General features: G+C 35.0%; 1 protein-coding gene across 2 annotated transcripts; it reads right to left on the bottom strand.

Moving 5' to 3' along the window:
* Positions 1 to 488: 488 nt before the first annotated feature.
* LOC122606245 (potassium channel AKT1-like) lies at positions 489 to 21,691 on the bottom strand. Of its 2 annotated transcripts, XM_043779206.1 has the most exons (10): positions 21,381 to 21,691; positions 17,363 to 17,728; positions 13,613 to 13,670; positions 13,202 to 13,519; positions 12,870 to 13,115; positions 12,670 to 12,768; positions 12,349 to 12,567; positions 11,961 to 12,155; positions 1,873 to 1,948; positions 489 to 1,577 (listed from the first exon to the last, which is right to left on the bottom strand). In XM_043779206.1, the coding sequence occupies exons 1-10, from the start codon at positions 21,626 to 21,628 to the stop codon at positions 652 to 654; spliced, it is 2,751 nt and encodes a 916-aa protein (XP_043635141.1). In that variant the 5' UTR covers positions 21,629 to 21,691; the 3' UTR covers positions 489 to 651. The 2 variants fall into 2 exon arrangements, with proteins under 2 accessions (XP_043635141.1, XP_043635151.1); XM_043779216.1 differs by lacking the exon at positions 17,363 to 17,728.
* Positions 21,692 to 21,898: the final 207 nt, after the last annotated feature.

Here is a 21,898-nt window from a genome sequence, read left to right as displayed (position 1 = left end):
TCCTCTTTATAAAGCAACACAACCGCTTAGTATCAAGTGTGTTAGTCACCTTGAAAGTGTGTGTCACGTGTAATTGTTCAAGTTTATAGTGTGTCTAGACTTAGCAATTACCTTGTTCATTTGTATTCTTGTAAGTCAAGTTTGTAAGAGCGACCATATATTCATCGTTTAATCAATGATACATATGATTATGCTTGCATTGATTTATTACAATTGAACTTGTCATTGTTCTTGTTGTTTATCTTCTTATTTACTTTCTTGTCTAGCTTAACTGTAACATAAGTTGTACATTCGTGAACCATCAAAAAGTATATCATACATATACATCAACTATAGATAACATATAAATAGATATACATTTGAGGTAGTTATCTGTGTTTACATCATTGCGATGTCTTTTGTTATATGGGTATTCCCATCCTAGTAACTTCCCCTAAAATGGTATTTAGGTCTAGTCTGTGTTTGGTGGAAAATCACTAGCAGCATTGTATTAGGAAGAAAGTGACAGATTTATATAATTGCTTGCGCTGACATATTACAAAACAAAGAGATTTATGATTACAAAGATTGGATGCTGATGTTAGATTTCACCACCTTGCGTTCTTGCCAATCTAACAATTACGACAGAAAGTACAAAACTATATTCTAATGTTATCTTTGGCTTTTACCATCTTGCTTATCTGATTCCTGGACTGTCTGTTTTGAGTCCCCCACAAAAACTAGATGATCACCATCCCTAATTACTTCTATTTCATCTACTTCAGCCCCCTCTTTGTTTACAACTTTTGAAGGCAAAAACCCATATTTTTTTACACCAATCTCCAATACTTCCTGGAATGTTTTTGGTAATAAAACTAGTTTCCCTGCAATGTCTCCTTTCGTGGGGCAACTTACAACCACCCTACCATGGATTTCCCTCTTGCCAACAATTGTCATACTTTTGGGCCTCGGGGACAAGTCTATACTCGTCTCCCCCTCTCGAGCATTCAACATTATACCAAACAGAGAATTGTGAAAATTGTCACCTTTTCTTCTCCTATGTCGACTCAAAGATCCATCATCGGCATATTGTGAACTTGGCCGGAATATTGCTGGCTCACTTTTAAACCTCCCGAGAAACTTCACGTGTAGAAAATCATGTGCATCTTTCTCCTCGGGGATTGAGACGAGTGGAGTCGTGCTGGTGAGCTGTTGGTCATCTGTGAACTTTACAGTCAGGAAGAGGGTTTTTATATCTTCGTGTCCTTGTTGGTCAGCCAAGTCTCGGGGGGTCCATCCTTGATGATCTTGTTGGTCAATGTTGGCTCCTTGGTCTAATAGGTATTTCACGATTTCGATATTTCCTTCACAGACTGCAACATGAAGAGCTGTCGATCCATCGTTTCTAGAACGAGTTACGTCCCCTCCATGGCGTGTTATTTTCTTGAGTAAATTTAAGTTGTTTTGCTCAGATGCAATGCACGAAAACTGCCCTACGTCACCAGAAGATAGGCTTGCACCGTTATCTGCTAACACTTTGACTACCATCTCATGGTTGCCTATCATAGCCTCCCACAATGGAACGTTCCCTTCTGAATCTGTGGGTCAATGTACAAGAACTTGTAAAATTCAGAAAACATTATAGATGTAAACCAAGTACCAAAATATTCTTGTAGCTATTAATACAAGAGGTGGAAACCTTATGAGTACATCAGATGGATAACATGTCAAATATAAGATCAGGTCCAACCAAGTAATTATTTGTAGCTTCCAATGGTCTATTAAAATCATTCAGACCCAAAAGTCTTTTTCCCAAAAGAATTAATGACTTCCCTTGAATTGAACGAAAGATTAACTTTGTATTTTGCTTTAAAGAAGGAGAAAAGGAACTACCTTTGCAGCTGGGGTCTGCCCCATAATCAAGCAGCAGAAGAACAGAGTTCTCACTTCCTTTTGACGCAGCTATGTGCTGATAATAACATAAAATCACGTTGAGACATGTGTATACTAGAAATGCATACAATTCGCTAATATAGTTTACGTAGATAGTTTCTCGACTTTATTACACTAAAAAGATCAAAATTTCCAGCAAATAGACATTTTAAGATTGAGATCATGTAACTATAAAATTTTAACCATTGGATTAAATCCAATGGTAAAAATTTAAGCATCAAATTTTAATCTTGACCATTGGATTAAAGTTAATCCAACTTATAAAGTTGGATCAACTATAGAGGATCCTAATCCGACATTTTAAGGGTAACAACGTAATTGAGGTCTCTAGCTATAAAATTAAGTTAGCTAATGAAATTCCTTTTATTGTTAAAAGATTATTGAATGTTAACTTTGTTGCATATTAATTACTTGCCTTATAAACAAAGAGAGTGATAATTGCACCCGTGAATTAAAACTTATATTTATTATGTCAAAAATCTATCTCTAAATTTTATGAAGTACACAACTACTTAATGCACTTTATGTTGGAATAATCTGGATGTGTCAACAAGTCAAAGTGTCGGTTTTAATTAGCATGAGTCTAATATTTTATCTTAAGTATGTTTAGTAGTTTAGATTGCTCATATAGTAAGTTAGGTTTTAGGTAAAATAAAACAAGTACTAAAGTGAAACAAATAAAACAATAGGTTTCACTTCATTGAAATTCACTGTCCATCATGAAAATCATCGTGCATCAACTGCTTTGTGAATCTTCGTGCATCAATTTAACCATGATCTAAGGGTCAAGATCTTGTCTTATTTGTTTTAATTTAATACTTGTTTTACAATACCCAACCCCTAGTAAGTTATTTAGTAGTTATGTGCATGTTCTATATAGTTAAGAAGTGGCCATAGTTTGACCGGATATTTAGGAAGTATTTTAGTGGCTACATATTAGGAGTAGTGGGTGGTAACTAGCAAGTTGTAACCGAATGTAGTGACGTAGTGTAGGCTATATATAGCCATGTCCTTTATTAAAGTAATGTAAGCTTTTCCTTTTTGCAAGTTCCCTTATCTTTTATCTCTGCAAATACATATACATATATAACATATAAGTGAGTTTGTGAGTGTAATTGGGGGCCTGATCCTACACTTGGTATCAAACAAAGGTCGAGGTAAAGGGCCGGTTTGAGAGTCGGTGGCGAGAGAAAGAGCAGCCCCTTCTCTGCAGGGCAGAAAAGAAGAGCAGCAGCAAGCATGTAGGTCTCATCGTCAATTATCAGCAGCCGCTGGTTCTGTTTTGAATCCATGTAGCAGTAGCAAGATCAGCAAGAAGAAAGAAAGAATGTCGCGACAAGAAAGCAAAAGCAAGCAGCAAGTAGCAAGAATAGCAAGAGAAAAGGGATCCCGTAAGAAAGTAAAGAAAGAAGCAAGGTGGAGAAGAACAGAAGGGTGATGGGTGAACACAAGTGTCTCATGGCTGTTAGAAGTACTAAAGTTTTAGAGAGTTTCGTCGTTAGTTATGGGTAAGTCACCACAAAAGAAAGGTCGAGACAAAACAAGCGGCTTTGGATTCGTTTCGTTTAGCGGATGAAAGAAAGTAGCTGGTGCATTTGTTTTTATGATCGTGGATGCTCGAATCGCAAAAGTGTTGTGCGCAAAACATGTTATGTGTTAAGACAAATAATAGCCGGTGGTGGACTATGGTGGCTGACGATGTACCCCTTCGAACCATAGTACGAAGGGTACTCCATACGAAGCACCTACACGAAGGGCCTATGCCGGAGGTGTTAATAATAAATAGTTAGTTAGGGATAAACCTAAATGCTTTCCTGAAATATAGTAAATTATATCCCAATTATAAAGGGATAATGATGGCAAGCAAGAGGGATATGGATGGCAACCGAATCGGATAAACATATCCTAGATATGCCAACCCTAGCTTCCTCCACAAGTTACCCTTTCCTATATAAGGAAGGGAAACCCCAGTCATTCGGCATGATCACAAATCAGCCGCCTCACACATAAACACACAGTTGGCGTAAAGGTATACCATACCTACCTGCGGGGAATCGCCAACAAACCCTAAAAAACCCTTTATGGTTTTCTCTTCAAACTACATTCAACCTTTAAACCTCAATCATCTTCTCGAGATCGAAGCCTCTTGCCGGAATCATCGTCACTATGCGGTTTGGTGCACAATCATTTGGCGTCATCCGTGGAACCCCACACGGATTCATATCAAAAATCCAACCACACTATGATTTGTCGTGCCAAACTAAAACGATGATAGATTATTGTAAAGAGAAGCTCAAACGGATAAAAGGTTTTTCTTAGACGATTTTCCTCTGCAATCAGATTCGTATGTAAGTATCTCCTCGTTCACCTATACTCACACCATGCGCCAATTATAGGTACAATTATTATATTCTTGCAAATACTATCAGCTGTTATACCTATGTAAAATTATTTAGAAGAATCGCTAGTTGCTGACAGTAAGTGTTTGTACACCGGATCACGCTAAGGATAAATGGGGGATGTTTCTGACTCTGATTGCTAGCGATTCCCAGTAGGTAGAGTGTAAGCCTCTTTACGCTAATCAAAGTGGAAGTGTGTTGTGTTCTTATCTCGTCGTATCCCTTTTATAGGACCAGAAGTCCGTAAGGTGGGAGAACTCCTTTGTAGATAGGTTTTCCTCATTCTTAGGAATAGATTTAATTTCCTAAATAATTTGGAACCAATCGTCCTTAATTTAGGGAGGAAGAGATTTAGGTGATCTCTTCCTTGTTTAAGTGTTACTTCCAACCGGGTGCCTTTCACCCGCAAGCTCTTTCGCGATCCTGCGGGGTAATATTTGTTTGTTTGGCAGACCCTTCGTAGCGTAGTACGGATACGCCATCAGTAAGAATAGATATACATGTGCACATTAAGATATATTAAACTTCAATTAATAGATGTTAATTGATTGCAATACATGTATGTTAATCTACCGTCATCAACAACTTTTATTGAACACCAAGTACTCATATATTGAATAACTCCTTGAATTTAACTAACACTAACAAGGAAAGTTCTTTATCTACAACTTTAGTAGGTTTTCCATAAAAAGGTTACATGCATACGTATATGCATAGTAAACCTCAAAATTATATACTTGCTCATGATGACGCATAATTTATGAAATCGTAAATAGTCGGATTTGATAATCTAGTTTGATATTTTTGACCGACTTAATAATATATACCTCATTGGTATAAGATACAACCATCTTAATAATATATACCTATACCTATATATATATATGTTATAGTTATAATAATAAAACAACAACACACAGCAATAATACGCGGCGATCGACCTTAAATATATGCCACATGCATTAGCATCGATAATTACTATCAACATTCTGGAATACCCAAGATATTATATTTATCATACATAATGGTCCATATATGAGACCAATGTCTAGAAGAAAAAATCTTTTATTTAAGAATAACACACGACGGCTCACAAGCCGTCAACTTTTCCATGCATCATGCGGTTTTAGATAAATCTAAATCCGATGCAAAACGATAAATCTCTTACAACCTCTTCTATTATACAAAACCATCTTAATGGTACAAAATAGTAATAATAAATTCTTATGATAAAAGAAAAAGATCAATATGAAGGGTCTGCTATGTAACTTCTCCGATGAAGATCCAGATAGAGAGCTTGACCTAAAACATCTGACAACCTTCGTTGAGCTTCGGACACCTTCGATAGCATCCAACAAGCTTCATAAACCTCCGATGGCCTTCGATGAGCTTCGAACACCTTTGGCAGCCTTCAATAAGCTTCGGAAACCCTCAACCGCCTTTGGCGAGCTTCGGAGACCTTCGACAACCTTCAGCAACATTAGGAAGCCGAAGTAGATTCGATACAATAATTCGAGAAACTCGCGCAATCAAAAGATAAGACATTAAGTCTAAAATCACGACCCTAGCAGCCCATAAAGTTAGACTAGGTGCGTGATGGTATATACCTCACATAACCTTCGGTAACTTCGCGCAACCAGGTTCACAAATCTCTTTGACACTCTCTCTAGTCACAGAGCTACACTAGAAAGGATCACATCTGCAATCTATTTCCATAAAGCTCAAAACGTGAGGTAAAAACTCTCCAACCAAACTCTATAGGCATTAAAACCCCAAAGTATGCACTAAAGCCATGATCTTTTATATTTTGCCTAAAGGTATATATAGCTTATATAAATGGTCACCTACATGATAGTCTAAAGCATATACCACGGGTTACCTATGACTTAATTCGTAACGCATAAGCCTTATAAAGCCAATCCCTAAAAATTATTGACATACTAAAATATTCCCGTCAAGATAAAGCCACAGACAACCTCCGTAGAGCAAAATTATCGGGTATAATAGTTTTCTTTCGTAAAACTCTGAAAACAGGTCTATTACCCAAAAACTAATGTGCCCTTGAGGAGCATATACACATATGATCGAGATAAATGTCAAGCACATAAAACTCATACACCATGGGGAAAACACGAAACCAAAATATATCAGAGGCCATGAGCCTACGATCTTGTATTAAAAGTCTTATTTAAACCTATGAAGGTCGAGACTACTATCACTCATACTTCTATCCCATAAATCTTTTAAATAACGCCCCTCCGCAAGCACGGAGGTCAACAAATAAACGTTTTGTCACTACCATTAAGCCCGAGAGGCCTAACGAATACACCTTCCCGTAGATCTAGAAGGTCATATACAACTTGCCGCATTAATTCCTTTATGACATCTGAATATCGAAAGATTTACCCCTTACCAACAATACCTTACACAATGTATAAGTCGAAGAAGTCCTCGTCCCATTCTCGTTGAGACACTTAGGGACTCAGACAAAATCCTCCAACACCTTTTACTAGAAGAGCTTACTCAAATAGTTACCAAGGCCTCAGCCTCGTAACCAAGCATCAATTAAACTCTACTGCCAAATATAGGACATTACCCTAAAAACTTACAGAAATCCAAGTATAACAAAGAAACGCTCAAATAGCATATAATTAGAGCCACAAGGATACAATCCTGAGGCAATAAAATGTGAGACATGGAATTCCGCGGGTGGTTGCCTTCGGAACCATGCACTAATGTTCCTAAACCTATAGGAGCCTAGATCACACTCTAGAATCATAAAACGAAGGGCATACCCCTTCGAGAAAACAAACACTAGAAACCATTTAAAACAAGATCAAATACTTCAATGGAATGATATATTCAAATGTAAGAGATTGCCATAGCAGATACCTTTCACTCAATACGGAGAAAACCTCATATTAATAATAAATTATAAATAAGGAGGCCATTGAAAAATAGGAAGGCAACGCCCTCCGCAATTGGCCAAACATCGGTCCTATTAAGACCACAATGATTTATACCAAAAATGGTGCAACCTACCAACCATATAAGTATTTATTAGATATTATGCTAACTCTCTGATCTCAGCTCACATCCGACAGTTGTTTAAATGACGTAATAGCTTAACTACCAAGTTTAGACAAAGCTTCATAATGGCTAATTTATGGAGTCGTCCATATGTGAGTACTGAGATTAAAAATAGGCATGATATAAAGGTTCCACCCTCGAAGGCACCAAAATCACATACGAGACCTACGTGGCCCATGTCGTAAAACTCATGGCCTTATTAAGGTCAGAAAGCGGTGAACACACCCTTATACTTACCATTACGAAGGGTCCCTCCCTATCGTTCTATCTACTTACCGCATGCATTTCCTTTACCCACGTAAGATGTATTTTCATGAATTAAACGCATGTTCAAGGGGACGCCCACATAGCTTAAATTCAGAGACCGAAAAAGACTGTCCTAAGGTACAAAACGCACAACAAAGACGTGGAACAACGAAGGGAGACCCTTCGCAACCACACACAATTATAACACAAATAAATACGGAAACCTTAGGAAGATCCTTCGGGACCATATATAAAAAAGAGACATGGAAAAAAAACAAACATATATATATATAACAACAATGAAAAGAGGAAATAACACTTCCAAGCATTCCATTACAAAAGCCTAACCGTAAGTAAAAATATCTTACTACGGAGCATGCAATAAAAAGACGAAGGTGGTTGCCTTTGATACCATGCAGAGTTTTACCAAACTAACCCAAAAAAGCATTAGACACGAAACAATCTAATGATGATACCGTGCACATACAAGAAAAGACCTTCAATTTCTAGCAAACTTCTACATGACCATACGGAGGCCATACATGCGCCCCCGAAGTTCCAGAGACAACTCTCAAAGCAATAAAAAGGTAGCTCTGAATGATGAACCCTTCATAATATATCTTCAAAATGACTTCCGAATATATAAAGAATAGTTCATCACCCGTAGCCCATAAAAAAAGATTGAAAAAGTCAACAAAAGATAGTGGCCTACATAAACCACTACCAAAATCAGAAAGAGAAAAGTGGGATCCCTCCTTGGGAACTCCAATGAAACCTCCCATGACAACAAGAATACCTCTAGCACCTTCTTGAATAACTACAAGAAGAGAATAGTCATCCAAAGACATCAGAATCAACAATATATGAAGAACATATCCTACGTAACTCTAAAACATAAGCGTTGCCTTCTCCACATAACGAGAAACAAAATTCCTAAAGTCTGCAACTTCTACCCTACATCAATGGAAGGAATCACAAGAAGATAACCATGTGGTCTACGAAACAAGGACACAACCACCTGACAAGTAAAAGTAATGAACATCAAGCTCATCAACGCAGGTAGTTACTGAACAAAGCAACAAAAGTGGAACAACCCGATACAACGGAAATACAACCCCTGATTTGAAGGGTACAACACCGTTTATTAACATAACAGAAAAATGAGAAGATACATCGAAGCTTACCTCATTATGAGGAAGACCGATAAGAAGAAACTCTCTCATTACGAATACCTAACCTCCACACCACCCCAAAAAACTACTATGCCTAGTTCCACCCACCATGCATGACGCTCACGTTTCCCATCAATTTATCCAAAAAAAATGCAATAACAAAAGACCCCGTCCCAAGATAGCCTTCGCTGCTCAAAGGGACTACACCCTACGAAGCAAAGTGCACTAATTCACTAAGGACACCATGCCACCAGAAGCATAGCACTTCATGATCATCCATAAATACATTCCCAATTTCCTCTATCACAAGACTCAATGATCCCCGTAAATCCACTATCGCGCAAAAAAGTGAAATTCGAAGATCAAGGGTCCCTAAAACAAAACAGTCGATCTCTAGTAAAACCATATCAAAGAGCCTTCGTGGAAGTACCTTACAAAAATCGCTCACTCCCTTATCTTATTTAACAAAAGTCACCATTCGCATATCACTTTTACACAAAGAAAGAGAGTTATCTGAGCGAGAAGTGATCAATAGAGACGAAAACAATTCAAAGGTATAATAACGCGGACAACGAAGCCTCATCCCAACCGTTTTATCAACTATTACCACTTGTCACTCGAAAGAAAATATGTAGAAAAAATCGACATTGGATGGTACCAAAGATCTATCAAAATTGAGCATCTTTAGTCCTCCGAGCAAAAGCTTATTCAAACGAAATTGTATGAAGACCGGAGAGTTAGAAGATGGAGAAGTATAGTCTAAAATCATAGCCTTAACAGTCTATAATGTTAGACTGGGGGCTTGACGATGTACCCCTTCGAACCATAGTACAAAGGGTGCTCCTTACGAAGCACCTACACGAAGGGCCTATGCTGGAGGTGTTAATAATAACTAAATGGTTAGGGATGAACCTAAATCCTTTCCTAAAATATAGTAAATCATATCCCAATTATAAATGGATAATGATGGCAACTGAATCGGATAAACATATCCTAGATATGCCAAAACCCTAGCTTCCTCCCCAAGTTACCCTCTCTTATATAAGGAGGGGAAACCCCATTCATTCGGCATGATCACAAATCAGTCGCCTCACACATAAACACACACTTGGCATAAAGGTATACCATACCTACCTGCGGGGAATCGCCAACAAACCCGAAAAAACCCTTTAGGGTTTTCTCTTCAAACCACCTTCAACCTTTAAACCTCAATCATCTTCTCAAGATCGAAGCCTCTTGCCGGAATCATCATCACTATGCGGTTTGGTGCACAATCAGTGGCTGACAAGAAGACGTAGGAAGTGAGGTGTTTGAAGAGGTGGTGTTCTTTCTTGGTTGTTTTTCTATGAAAAGAAATATGTGAGATAAAAAAAACATGATTGATCTGGTTTAAGTTGAGAAAAGAAAAGGGATATATTGAAAGCCAGTGGGTCAAAGAAGTGTAAGTATATTCATGCAAAGTGTTATGTCTTTGTCCAAGAAAGAGAGAGTCACTAAAATCAAGATATAAAGTCATGGATTTCATATGTTGAAGTAACATCACGTGAAGAAGAAAAGAAGATTGCAAATTTTTGCTGTTATCGTTACCAGAAAGAAAGAATTGAAAGAAAAGAAGTTGTAGTATGACAAGCATTCAAGAACAAGTGGGTTGAGTTTTGTTTTGCAAGTTGGTTAGAGGCAAGTTGAAACTGAATCAACAACACTACAAGAGCGAGCATGTGTTCGTGTAGAAAGACCGAGACGTTGAGATTATGGGGGCGAATGTTGGGATAATCTTGACGGGTCAACAAGTCAGAGTGTTGGTTTCAAGTAGCATGAGTCTAATATTTTATTTGAAGTATGTTTAGTCAGTTTAGCTTGCTCATATAGTAAGTTATTTAGTAGTTTTGTGCATAACCTATATAGTTAAGAAATGGCCTTAGTTTGACCGAATATTTAGCAAGTAATTTAGTGGCTATATATTAGGAGTAGTAGGTGGTAACTAGCAAGTTGTAACCGTATGTATTGTAGGTTATATATAGCCATGTTCTTTATTATTAAAGTAATGTAAGCTTTTCCTTTTTGCAAGTTCTCTTATCTTTTATCTCTACAAATGCATATATATATATATATATATATAACATATAAGTGAGTTTGTGAGTGTAATTGGGGGCCTGATCCAACACTTTAACTATAACCTTGTGGGCTACAGTTTATATCAGGTGCATAACTATTTAATGTACCTTAACGACACTCTTAAGGGTTGCAATTAATAAAACCCTATATATATATATAATCCTTCTATACTATTAAAAGTGTCTTAATATGAATATTCAAAGTCTTAATCTTTAAACTTTGATCTTAAATATACATTATTGTGTTATATAAAACTTAGTGAAAAATATATCATGGATAACACTTCTAAAAAACAGTCAATTCATATAATTTTCATCAAGTATCATTTAACAAAAAGAAAATTATTTCTGGTCAAAATTGTAAAAGTTAAACTTTGAAAATTCAAATCATCACACTTTTATCCGTCCCACTAAATGTGTCTTTTTTTGAATTTTCAAAGTCTTTTTTATAAATTTTGATCTTAATTATTTTGATTTGTGTTATATAATATTTGATTGAAAATTTTACCAATAAAAAATATATTTAAAACTCAATCAATTCATATATACCTATCATCAAATATTATGTAATATAAATCAAAACTTTTAAGGTCAAAGTGTACAAACGAAGACTTCGAAAATTTAAAACACGACAAATTTAGTGGGACTGAGGGAGTAGTATAGAGGTAGTAAACATTCCCGTGAATATGGATAAGTCATATGCCCGTGAGATACGACAATGTGATGGCGGCGACGGCAATGGCGACGGGTTGTGGTGGCGACGACAACAGTGGCGGTAGCGGTTTGATTATTTATATAAAAGTAACTGATATAAAAGGAGATATTGTAGTTATTTTAAGGGTTGATAATGTATGTTGCAAATAATATAATTAAGGATATTATTGGTATATTAGGTGGAGATATATAAGATAGTGAATAAAGGAGAAGAGTAGTTTATGTAGATCAAATTCTTTTTTGAAAAAATAAAAAGAGGTCAAATAATGTAGTATAGATATAGATATGCATACCAAAGCGGTTCTTCCATTATTGTCCGATTCATTTGGATCAAGACCTTTCTTTAACAATTTCTGCAACAACAAATCGTCTCCTCTAAGTGTGGCAAAGCACAGACTTAGGGGCAAGTCCATCCTACCATGAGCGAGCATGTTCTCCGTTTCCAACAACACTCCATCCATAAGTGGATCGTCTACGTCTTTCAAATGCTACTCCCAGAAAAAAAAAAAAAAAACAATAATATTTCAGATATACAACTAATAATACAACATTTTAGAGTCTCAAGGTAGAGTTTAATTAGCAATCATACATATTAGCTTAAGAGTCACGGAAACAGAAATATTGCAGTTTTCATGTAATAGAGACAGTGAAATGTTAGATCGGAGAAGAGCTACAACAAACCTGGAGGAGATTATTCATGATAATTGTCCCGTCTCCGACATTAGCTTGAACAATGTTCAAGAATGTTGTTCGGTTTAACCTTAGTAACTGGCTTAATCTTTTAGTGCGAACTGTGAAAAGTTGAGGTCTATAACAAAGAACCCCAATTTCACCACAGAGGTCACCAGGTCTTGCTTCATGCACAACCTGTTCAACTCCATTTTTCATAACAAGTAGTTCCTGAAGGTATTATTAAATCATTAGGCGTGACTTTAACAACCAATATAATATATCAACAATTCCTTTTAGGACATTGTACAGAATACAAGATTCAACACTCACCACTGCTCCAGTAACAAGAATGTAAAAATCTGTCGGCGCTTCATTCTGCAAGATAACATCTTCCTTTGGAGGAAAATATTCAGCTTTCATTTCTGAAACCTTCATATTCATCGACATTTGTTATATTATTAAAAATGTTCGACATTTGCTATAATATTAAAAAAGTTCTCAATATCGTATAAATGTTGGACAGAACGTACCAGCTGAAAGAGCAAGTCGTTGGACACCCCCCTAAACAAGTAGGCCTTATCTAGAAGCGAGTAAAAAAGGAAATGAGAAATGCTTGATCGTATTGCTTTTGGAAGCGAATCAATAGTCTCTTGTTGTTGAAGTCCTTCTGAATCAGTTCTAAACTTGAGACACAAATGTGCAAGCATCTGATCTTGCAACCGAACGGGCAACTGATTCCTATGAGCAAAACTGGAGGCTGCTTGAATGGTGTCCCTCTACATATATAGAAGCTCCATCAGTAGAAAAAAGTAATGATAAATCCATACACAAAACAAATATTTAAGTACAATATTATACTCACAAATTGTCTAGTTTTACTCGTGCCGTGTACAACCAAGTTTGTCATATTTCCTATAAGATAGGATGTCAATCCGAGGTTGAAAAGCATGTAGCATATGACAAAAATCATCTCCCTTCGATTTTGTGCATGCAAATCTCCGTATCCCACGGTGGTTAGTGTCGTGATGGACCAGTACATAGATGTCACATAACGGATCCCCAAGCTCTGTTCCTTAAAATCTGTATTATTAAATCCTATCCACGTATTGCTAGCTTTAGGATAATTGGCAGCAAGATAATAGTAGAAACACCCGGCACTGTGTACAGCGAAGAGAGTAACCTATAATCATCATGTTTTTACAATGTTAGCCCATTTGAAATGTAGACTTGGTTCAGGTTGAATTTTGTGGCATCACCTGTAATTAGTACTTACAAAAACAAGCTTGGCGCATCGAACCCAAAAGTAGTTGAAGTTCCTATCTTTCTCCAATCTGTTTCCAAAAACATAAGAAAATGAAGAATTAGTAATTAGGGCGTTAAGGTGATTTGTGCTCTTTTTGAACCTTACTGGAACAAAGATCGTGTTTTGGACACATTACTTGTAACTTGTAAGTGCATGTATTAATTTATGGCTGAGTTAATTTGCGAACATCCTTTTCAAAAATGAGAATAGGATAAATTTCAGCAACTCATTTTCCTGTTGGTCCCTCGTCCCTCTCACTCACGAACACAGAACAATACACACTAACCTTATCTTCTTATTTCACAACACTTGAACGCACGACGCGTTCTTCTTGTTTTTACAAATGGACGGTACACACATATATATAGTTTTCAATAGACACTACGAACCATCATGTCGGTTCACTAATAGGTATGACTTTCTAATAGACACAACTTTTCTAACAGTCACGTCCCTTCACAACATAACTACCTATAACAGAAAATAATTTCCATTCGGTTGTAGACTTTATTCTTGACACATTAGACCCCTAAACTTATATACGTAACTATTGACACATGGATTAATAGATTATTATCCAATACTCCCCCCTAATTTATTAATCCATGCCTTCACTTCTTCAAGTGCTTCATTGTCTTTATCCTTGAACTTTGGCTTGTTTCCACTTTCTTTGTCTTGATCTTTAATATGAAGTATGTCTTGAATTTCTTCCTTGATTTGGCTACTTTCTTCCTTGTCTTCAATCTCGTCTAGATCATTGTTGTTAACTTTGTCGGTATCTTCCATCATTTGTATTATCTCATAGTCTTGAATCTCCAACAATATGTTTCCTTTATCACGATCTTCGTATTCAACTTTCTTGGTTCTTGACTTGATGTCTTTCTCAATCTTGCTTTCCTTTTGAAATCTTGATGGCGACTCTTGATGCTTATCGCATTCACCATCGTCAATTCTAGGTTCTTCTTCTAGATGTTTCTTTCTTGAAACAACTTCATGGTTTTCTTTCTCAAACCGTTCTCTTTCTGACTTTAACCTTTTTATCTCTTTGCTTGTGCAATCTCTTATCTTCTTCAGGTTCTCTAACTCCTTTTGCATTTGTTTCTCAAATGCTATCTCTTTATCTTTCATTTTCTTCTCAAACTCTTGTTTCTCCAACTCAAAGTCTTGGAGTAATTCAAACTTTCAAAACTCTAGTTTACTTCTCAAGTCAGTTTCTATTTCTGATCTCATCTCTTCAAACTTTCCTTTTGGAATTTCGTCTTCCTTAATGAGAATTTCATTTCTTCGCTTCTCTTGTTTTAAGGATGTTGTCTCCTTTTCATCCTTAGTAGTAACCATCAATAGCGCTGGTTCGTCATCTTCGAACACAAGGTTCGCTCTTTCTTCTTTGTGGTTTGGTTTTGGACAATTTGCAGCAAAGTGTCCAAAATCTTGACAATTATAACATTGTATGTCCTTAAGTTGTCTTCTTGGATAGTTTTGATCTCCAGAGCTTTTCTTCCATCTATCATAACTATCTTCATTCTTGTTTTCTCTTACGAATCTTCCTTGACCTCTTCCTCGAGTCTGATAACCATCTCTTCCTCTATTATTTCCATAGTTGCGTTCATAATTTCTGCCATTCCCTTGACGTGTGAACAACAACTTTTCACTATTATCTTCTCCACTTTCTTTTCTAAACTTAAGCCTTTCTTCGTAAGTCTTAAGTTTCCCAATAACTTCCTCCAATTTTACTTCCTTAAAATCAACAACCATTTCAATGGTTGCCACTATTGGTATAAACTTATCTGGTACTGCGTTGAGTAATTTTCGTACTTTCGTTTGTTCATCAAACGTCAATCCACATGTAGCAGCCTTTGTGATGATACTCATCATCTTTCCGGCAAATGAATCTATTGATTCATCTTCTTTCATAATGAGTCTCTCAAATTCTGATTTCAATTGTTGCGAGTGCGCTTGTTGAACATCTTCTGTGCCAACAAATCTAGACTTTAATGAGTCCCAAATTTCTTTTGCTGTTTCACATCCCGCAACTTGCATTTGCAAATCTTCGGGCAATCCTTGGAATAGATATGCAGATGCATAACTATCCTTTTTTATATCAACCTCTCTTGATGTACCCATTCCTTCTACTATATCCCATATTCCATTTGCCAAAAGTATCTTCTTCATTCGTATTGCCCATAACGTATAGTTCGTATTGTTTAGAATTGGATATTGATAGGATGATAACGGTATGACAACAACATGATTGTTGTTTCCATCTTTATCTCCCGCCATATCCTTTCGATTTGGTTTTCTTCTAAAAACAAGATAATTCTAACAATCGTTGAACTTAACTTTCGTCTAACCACAATAATTCTTCAAACAACTTGCAATTGCAAAATCTAGTTTCTTATATCTATATCTACTTCTTCTAATAAATATTAAGTTATGGATGTAGAAAAGATATAGAACCTGTTTAATTGGGCTTCCTTAGTTGTCGTGGGCTTTTAGATGGCCCCTTTTAATTCCAATAAAAAAAAACCAGCGGCCTCTTTAAAAAAAAGACACGCTCTTTTTGAGTTTATTTCCAAATAAACTGATGCTTTTTCTCCTTCTTCTTCAGTACGTAAATTAGGGCTACAATCTAATCCCTTTTCTTTCAATTCTAGTCTTCAAATCGAACGATGGTGGGTCTGATTTTTGTTTCAAATACTCAGCGGCGGTGGTTTCCTTTTCCTTTCTTCTCCGATGGTGGTGGTTAGTCGATTTCTATGACGGTTACTCTTCTCCTTTGTCTTCTCCGGCAAGCGCACGACGGCGGCGGTTTCTCCTTTGCACAAACGGTACGTTTTTCTCTTATCTTTTCTTAATCTGATTCAATCTTCTTTGTTAATTGATTCCCTGAATCAATTTGATCTTAGTCTTTGTCTTTTCTTTCGATCGGTTTCTTTCGATCACTTTTCTCTCGATTGATTCCCTGAATCAAATCAGTTCTCTTCTTCTTCTTCTTCTTCTCTGTCTCTCTTCTTCTAAGCGATCCTTCCTTGAATCGCTGCTCTCTGTCTTTGATTCGAATGACCTTGTCTCTGATACCACTGTTGGTCCCTCGTCCCTCTCACTCACGAACACAGAACAATACACACTAACCTTATCTTCTTATTTCACAACACTTGAACGCACGACGCGTTCTTCTTGTTTTTACAAATGGACGGTACACACATATATATAGTTTTCCAACAGACACTACGAACCATCATGTCGGTTCACTAATAGGTATGACTTTCTAATAGACACAACTTTTCTAACAGTCACGTCCCTTCACAACATAACTACCTATAACAGAAAATAACTTCCATTCGGTTGTAGACTTTATTCTTGACACATTAGACCCCTAAACTTATATACGTAACTATTGACACATGGATTAATAGATTATTATCCAATATTTCCTTCCTTCTCTCTTTTTGATATGATTTAAAATTTTTTTTATTGTTGTTTTTTTCATTTTATGAATTATTTATATATATTTTAAAATATTTTTATTCACTTATATTTTTATAATAAAAACACATTAATATTTTTTTTTCTCCCTATTTGATACAGTACGAGTTTAGGGATATTAATAAGGGCTAGTTAGTTGGGTGACTGGTTATAGAGGATCATAGGTCAAAATGGGTGATGAGTAATGGGGTGATCCTCAACTATATGAACAACTCCATATTAGCTGATGTGTACCTGGCAAACAAGGCACTAACTCTGCGCAAACGCCATAGTCTAAACATGTTGAATAATCCATAGGATTGCAAGGAACTAGTAGCAATCTTGTTGGCTAGTTCAGAAGGGATCGTAGCGATGATATCAAAAATCAACCAAGTGCTTGCATACCTCCAAGCAATCTGCTTCGGGTTGTCGACAAGAAGATAGGTACTTTTATTGAGATATGCTACAAAGAATGTAAGTATGATGTCAATGGCAAAAAACCCATTGACAATGTTATCAATGACTGATAGTGGTCTTCTTGGTTGTTCAAGGAAACCGAATTCAAATGGGGATACCCATGCTGTGTAGAGTACCAAAACTACTAGATACGTCTCCCATGTCCTGAAAAATTTAATCTTGCTTAAGAAACGCAGTAAAAGTAAATGAATATCAAACATACAAAACCAACTAACATGTTGTGGGTATAACAGTTTAAATCTCATATTGAGACATATGTATGTTATTAGGTTGTATAATGATACTAGTCAATCAACAAACTTACTTTGAAATAATCAAGAAAAGAACAAATACTCATTTAAGATCATAATAGTTTTTGACTTATTTTAGATATCTATACCGATATATCCATGGAGTAGTATTCATTTGAAATGAAGATACATCTATACGAAGGGGTTGAGTGCCAAAAGGATCTAAACTTGAATTTTATTATCGTTTTTATTTTAGGTTTTGTTAAACGAAGTATTGAGGGTTACATATAAGGTGAATTAAATAATTGTATATTTACCGTAAATTTAAAAATGAAAATTTGATATTAAAAATATATTTTGTTTTATACACGTTAATATTTTCCTTTACTCGATACTCCCTATGTCCCAATTTAAATGTCATAGTTTGACATTTTTGGTCTTTCATGGTTAATTTTGACCGTCTATAATTCTATTTGTGTTATGTAATATTTGATGTAATATACATGAATCGATTACGTTTTGAATGTATTTTTAATGATATAACTTTCGTCAAGTATTATAAAACACAAAGAATAATATTAATGGTCAAAGTTACGAAATAAAGACTTAGAAAGTCAAACTTTGACATTTAAATTAGGACGGAGAGAGTATAATGTAGGGGCTAAACATCCCTGCTGTTAACTGCATGGATGTTGGCTACGGTTCATGTAAAAATCAAGGGGGATTTTGTATCTTTATTAAACTAAAAAGGTTAAAGTATAAATTAAAATGGTTTTAAAATTTCTCTTTGTAATTGACTGCATATTTTGATTTCTCTATAATGTATATATAAAACTATTGGTAGATAACAATAGGCATAAATATCTAGACATCTAGTCTAGGTAGGACACCCACAAAGATTCCACTACACACAAGTAACACAACGCGTAAGTTTGATTAGAATTTGACTTTCCAGTTCCAGGGTAGTCTTTGAATGCAATTTCATTTTTACTTCCACAAAGGGTCAAAGATTAGACACTTATTCATAACAAATAGTCGTTTCGTTTTCCATTAACTGTCACTAGCATTGTAATCGCACGTTGTAACGAATACTATTAAGAGGATGCAAATAAAAGAAAGAGAGAAAGTTATTGAGTGAGGATTATATATGTAAATGACTTCAAATGAATATACGTCCTACTTTTTGTAAAAATGGAAAGAAAAAAGTTTTGAACAATAATTTGAATAATCAAAAGATATCATATATTTTTTTCATTTAAGTTTTTTCTCTTTATCAATCTCATTAGAAATAGAAACTTAAATGAATAGTATAGTAATAGGGAATACTTTGAACTAAAAAAAACCTGACCTCAAAAGTGAACATTTTGTGAACCTATTTACACTAAATATAGCATACCCAGAAATATATATATGTATCCGTCACTACAGATAAGATGTCAATACTTTAGTTGTGATAGATAAAACGGGCATAGTACCCGCACGTTGCAGCGGTTAGAAGATGAGTACAATATAAAATGAAGGTGGTGGTGGTGATCGAAGAATGCGAAGGAGAAGGATGTTGTGTATTTTGTGGGTTTAAATTTTTGATAAGGGTACTTTCGGTAGATACTTGAGGAGGTGTAAAAAACAATAGAAGTAAGAAGGGTATTATAGGAATGAAAAAATTGCTTAACTTCTTAAAACCAATACCCTTTATAAGGGTTTATAGATTTGAACTAGAGGTGACGGTGTTTTATTGAAAAAAAGAAATATGATAACAATAAAGCTATATATATAATAAAATATTCATTGTTTGTAACTAATTTTTAGAATTATCAATGAGTTGTACCATACCTATAATTAGTTTATATTTATATATATATATACGGAAAATACTAAAATGAAAAATTAGATCTTTCGTATCAAAAACTTATGTTTAAATGGTACATGATTTCTTTTGGAATTTCTCTTCTACTTGTAGAGTTGTAGTATGCACTCTGCACCATTCAAAACCAACCCAAGATTCCTATCACCTTTTATGAATTTAGATGACCAAAAAGCTCCATGGTTGGCAACAGAATCTATAATTTTCTCCGTCCAAAGTCCAAACCAATCCTTTCTATCACGCACTATATAACTTTTATTCTAATTCTATCATATTTCCATTTTAACAAGTTATTAACTATGTCACGTGAGTATGTTTTCCGCAATAATTCAATAACACACATACATTGTATGTCACGAATTGATATTCTCAAATTAATCCATCCCTGTATCACTATGTGTGTATATATATATATATATAATTTATAATTTCTTAATACTTTATGGTTTATGGATGATACAACTTTGATGATAAAAGCATGCTATCCGTGAAAAAGGATTTTCAAAGCATGGTCCTCAAAAAAAAAAAAAAGGTAGTAATTAATTGATAGTTGATACAGTCTGATTTTGCTAAATTCGATTTCCACTAAACCAGAAAGTAATATGTTTGCAAAATAATACATTGGCATTTCTTTTTTCTCTTTTTCTTCTGTAAACTATATTAATGGGTCTTTTCTTGATTATTATTATTTTTTTTATAATATTTTTTTGTATTTTGCCCTTTTTTTAACGATAAATATATACATTTAAATTACCTAAAACCTTATAAGTATTAATGTTAGTTTTTATTATCTATATCTCTGCCATTATTTCGGAATCAAAGAGACTGTAAGGTTATAATTTATTAAATAGAGTATATTTTTCATGTTTTTTTCTCGAACGTTTAGTCGGTATACAATATCGAAGAAATCTCATCGTATAATGATGAAGCCTTACATGGATCCTAAACAACTATGAGCCATTACAAGTATTAAGAGAGAAAACTCTAAAATTTTGCCATCCGTGAAAATCCAAACCAAGATCTTAAGTAAAATCAAAAGTGTTTCTAACCGGTTTATTTTTCATGTTAATAAAATATATGCTGACATCACCACTCCATTACCCCAACGGACTCAATTAATACTTTCAAAGGCGGTCTATCATAAACGGGATAATTGTAGGAACCCGTGACGTACTCATATATCTTTAGCTTCTTTTTATTTCCTATTTTTTAAAATCCCGATTATATTCAACTCATAAGATTTGGGTGTATGTTTATTGATTTCGTATATTTTAATAATCGTAATTCTTCAGATGTAACATTCATATAAATTTTATGTAAATAAATTAATATATCAACATATACATATAATACCGATATTTGAATTGTAATTTTTCAGATGTAAACATCCATAAGTGTTGTCGTAAATATATACAATGCCAATATTTGAAGTTCGTTGCATTTATCTGATCTATTTCGAATCACCTCAAATGTGTATAAAACGGTCAAGATTAAATAAGAAGCTATATAGACATGTAACATGTGTACGTCGATGCAATACTTTTATTAAATTGATCAAATATGTAAATATATAGATTTATCTATATAAGATAGATAGATATTAAATCAGTAGATTTATATATATAGATAGATCTATTGAATCAGTTTTTTTAACTCGTATATTTATATCTATATAGATAGATAGATAGAGATATAGAGATACCTGTAACGGCGATCATAAGGGGAGATGATGAAATTCCGTAGCTTAACACGGCGATTGCTACGTGCACCAAGAGATGGTAATATTCCGGTGGTAAGACTATATTGACTGCCGTTTCTAGATATCTCATGTTCAACTTCACTTATATTAGCACCACCACACATTGAATAAACCCTTAAACCACCACCTATAATATTTTTCTTATTATTGAAGTTAAGATTATTTTCGGTAGTGCTAAATATATCCGCCATGTTGAAGATAATATAGCTCTCCCTTATTTTGCGTTGATATGTATATAGCTATATAACTATAACTATAACCTAACTAGTAATAACTATGTACGCATGTAGAGAATTTATAGGACTCATCATGTGGGTCCATTTCACACGGGGCATTTTAATTATTATATACATATTAAAAAGCAACATGGATTATACTTAATGATGACCAGTCCAACTAGTCAGAGACATCTTAAGTTTTATTCAAGATCTTGAGTTCGATTTTTAAGGATAGTAAGTCTT

The sequence above is a fragment of the Erigeron canadensis genome, chromosome 1, assembly GCF_010389155.1.
Source record: "Erigeron canadensis isolate Cc75 chromosome 1, C_canadensis_v1, whole genome shotgun sequence".
In the NCBI taxonomy this organism is placed as follows: Eukaryota; Viridiplantae; Streptophyta; class Magnoliopsida; order Asterales; family Asteraceae; genus Erigeron; species Erigeron canadensis.
The sequence above is the reverse complement of the archived record's forward strand: the minus strand, read 5'-3'. Positions and strand labels throughout refer to the sequence as shown.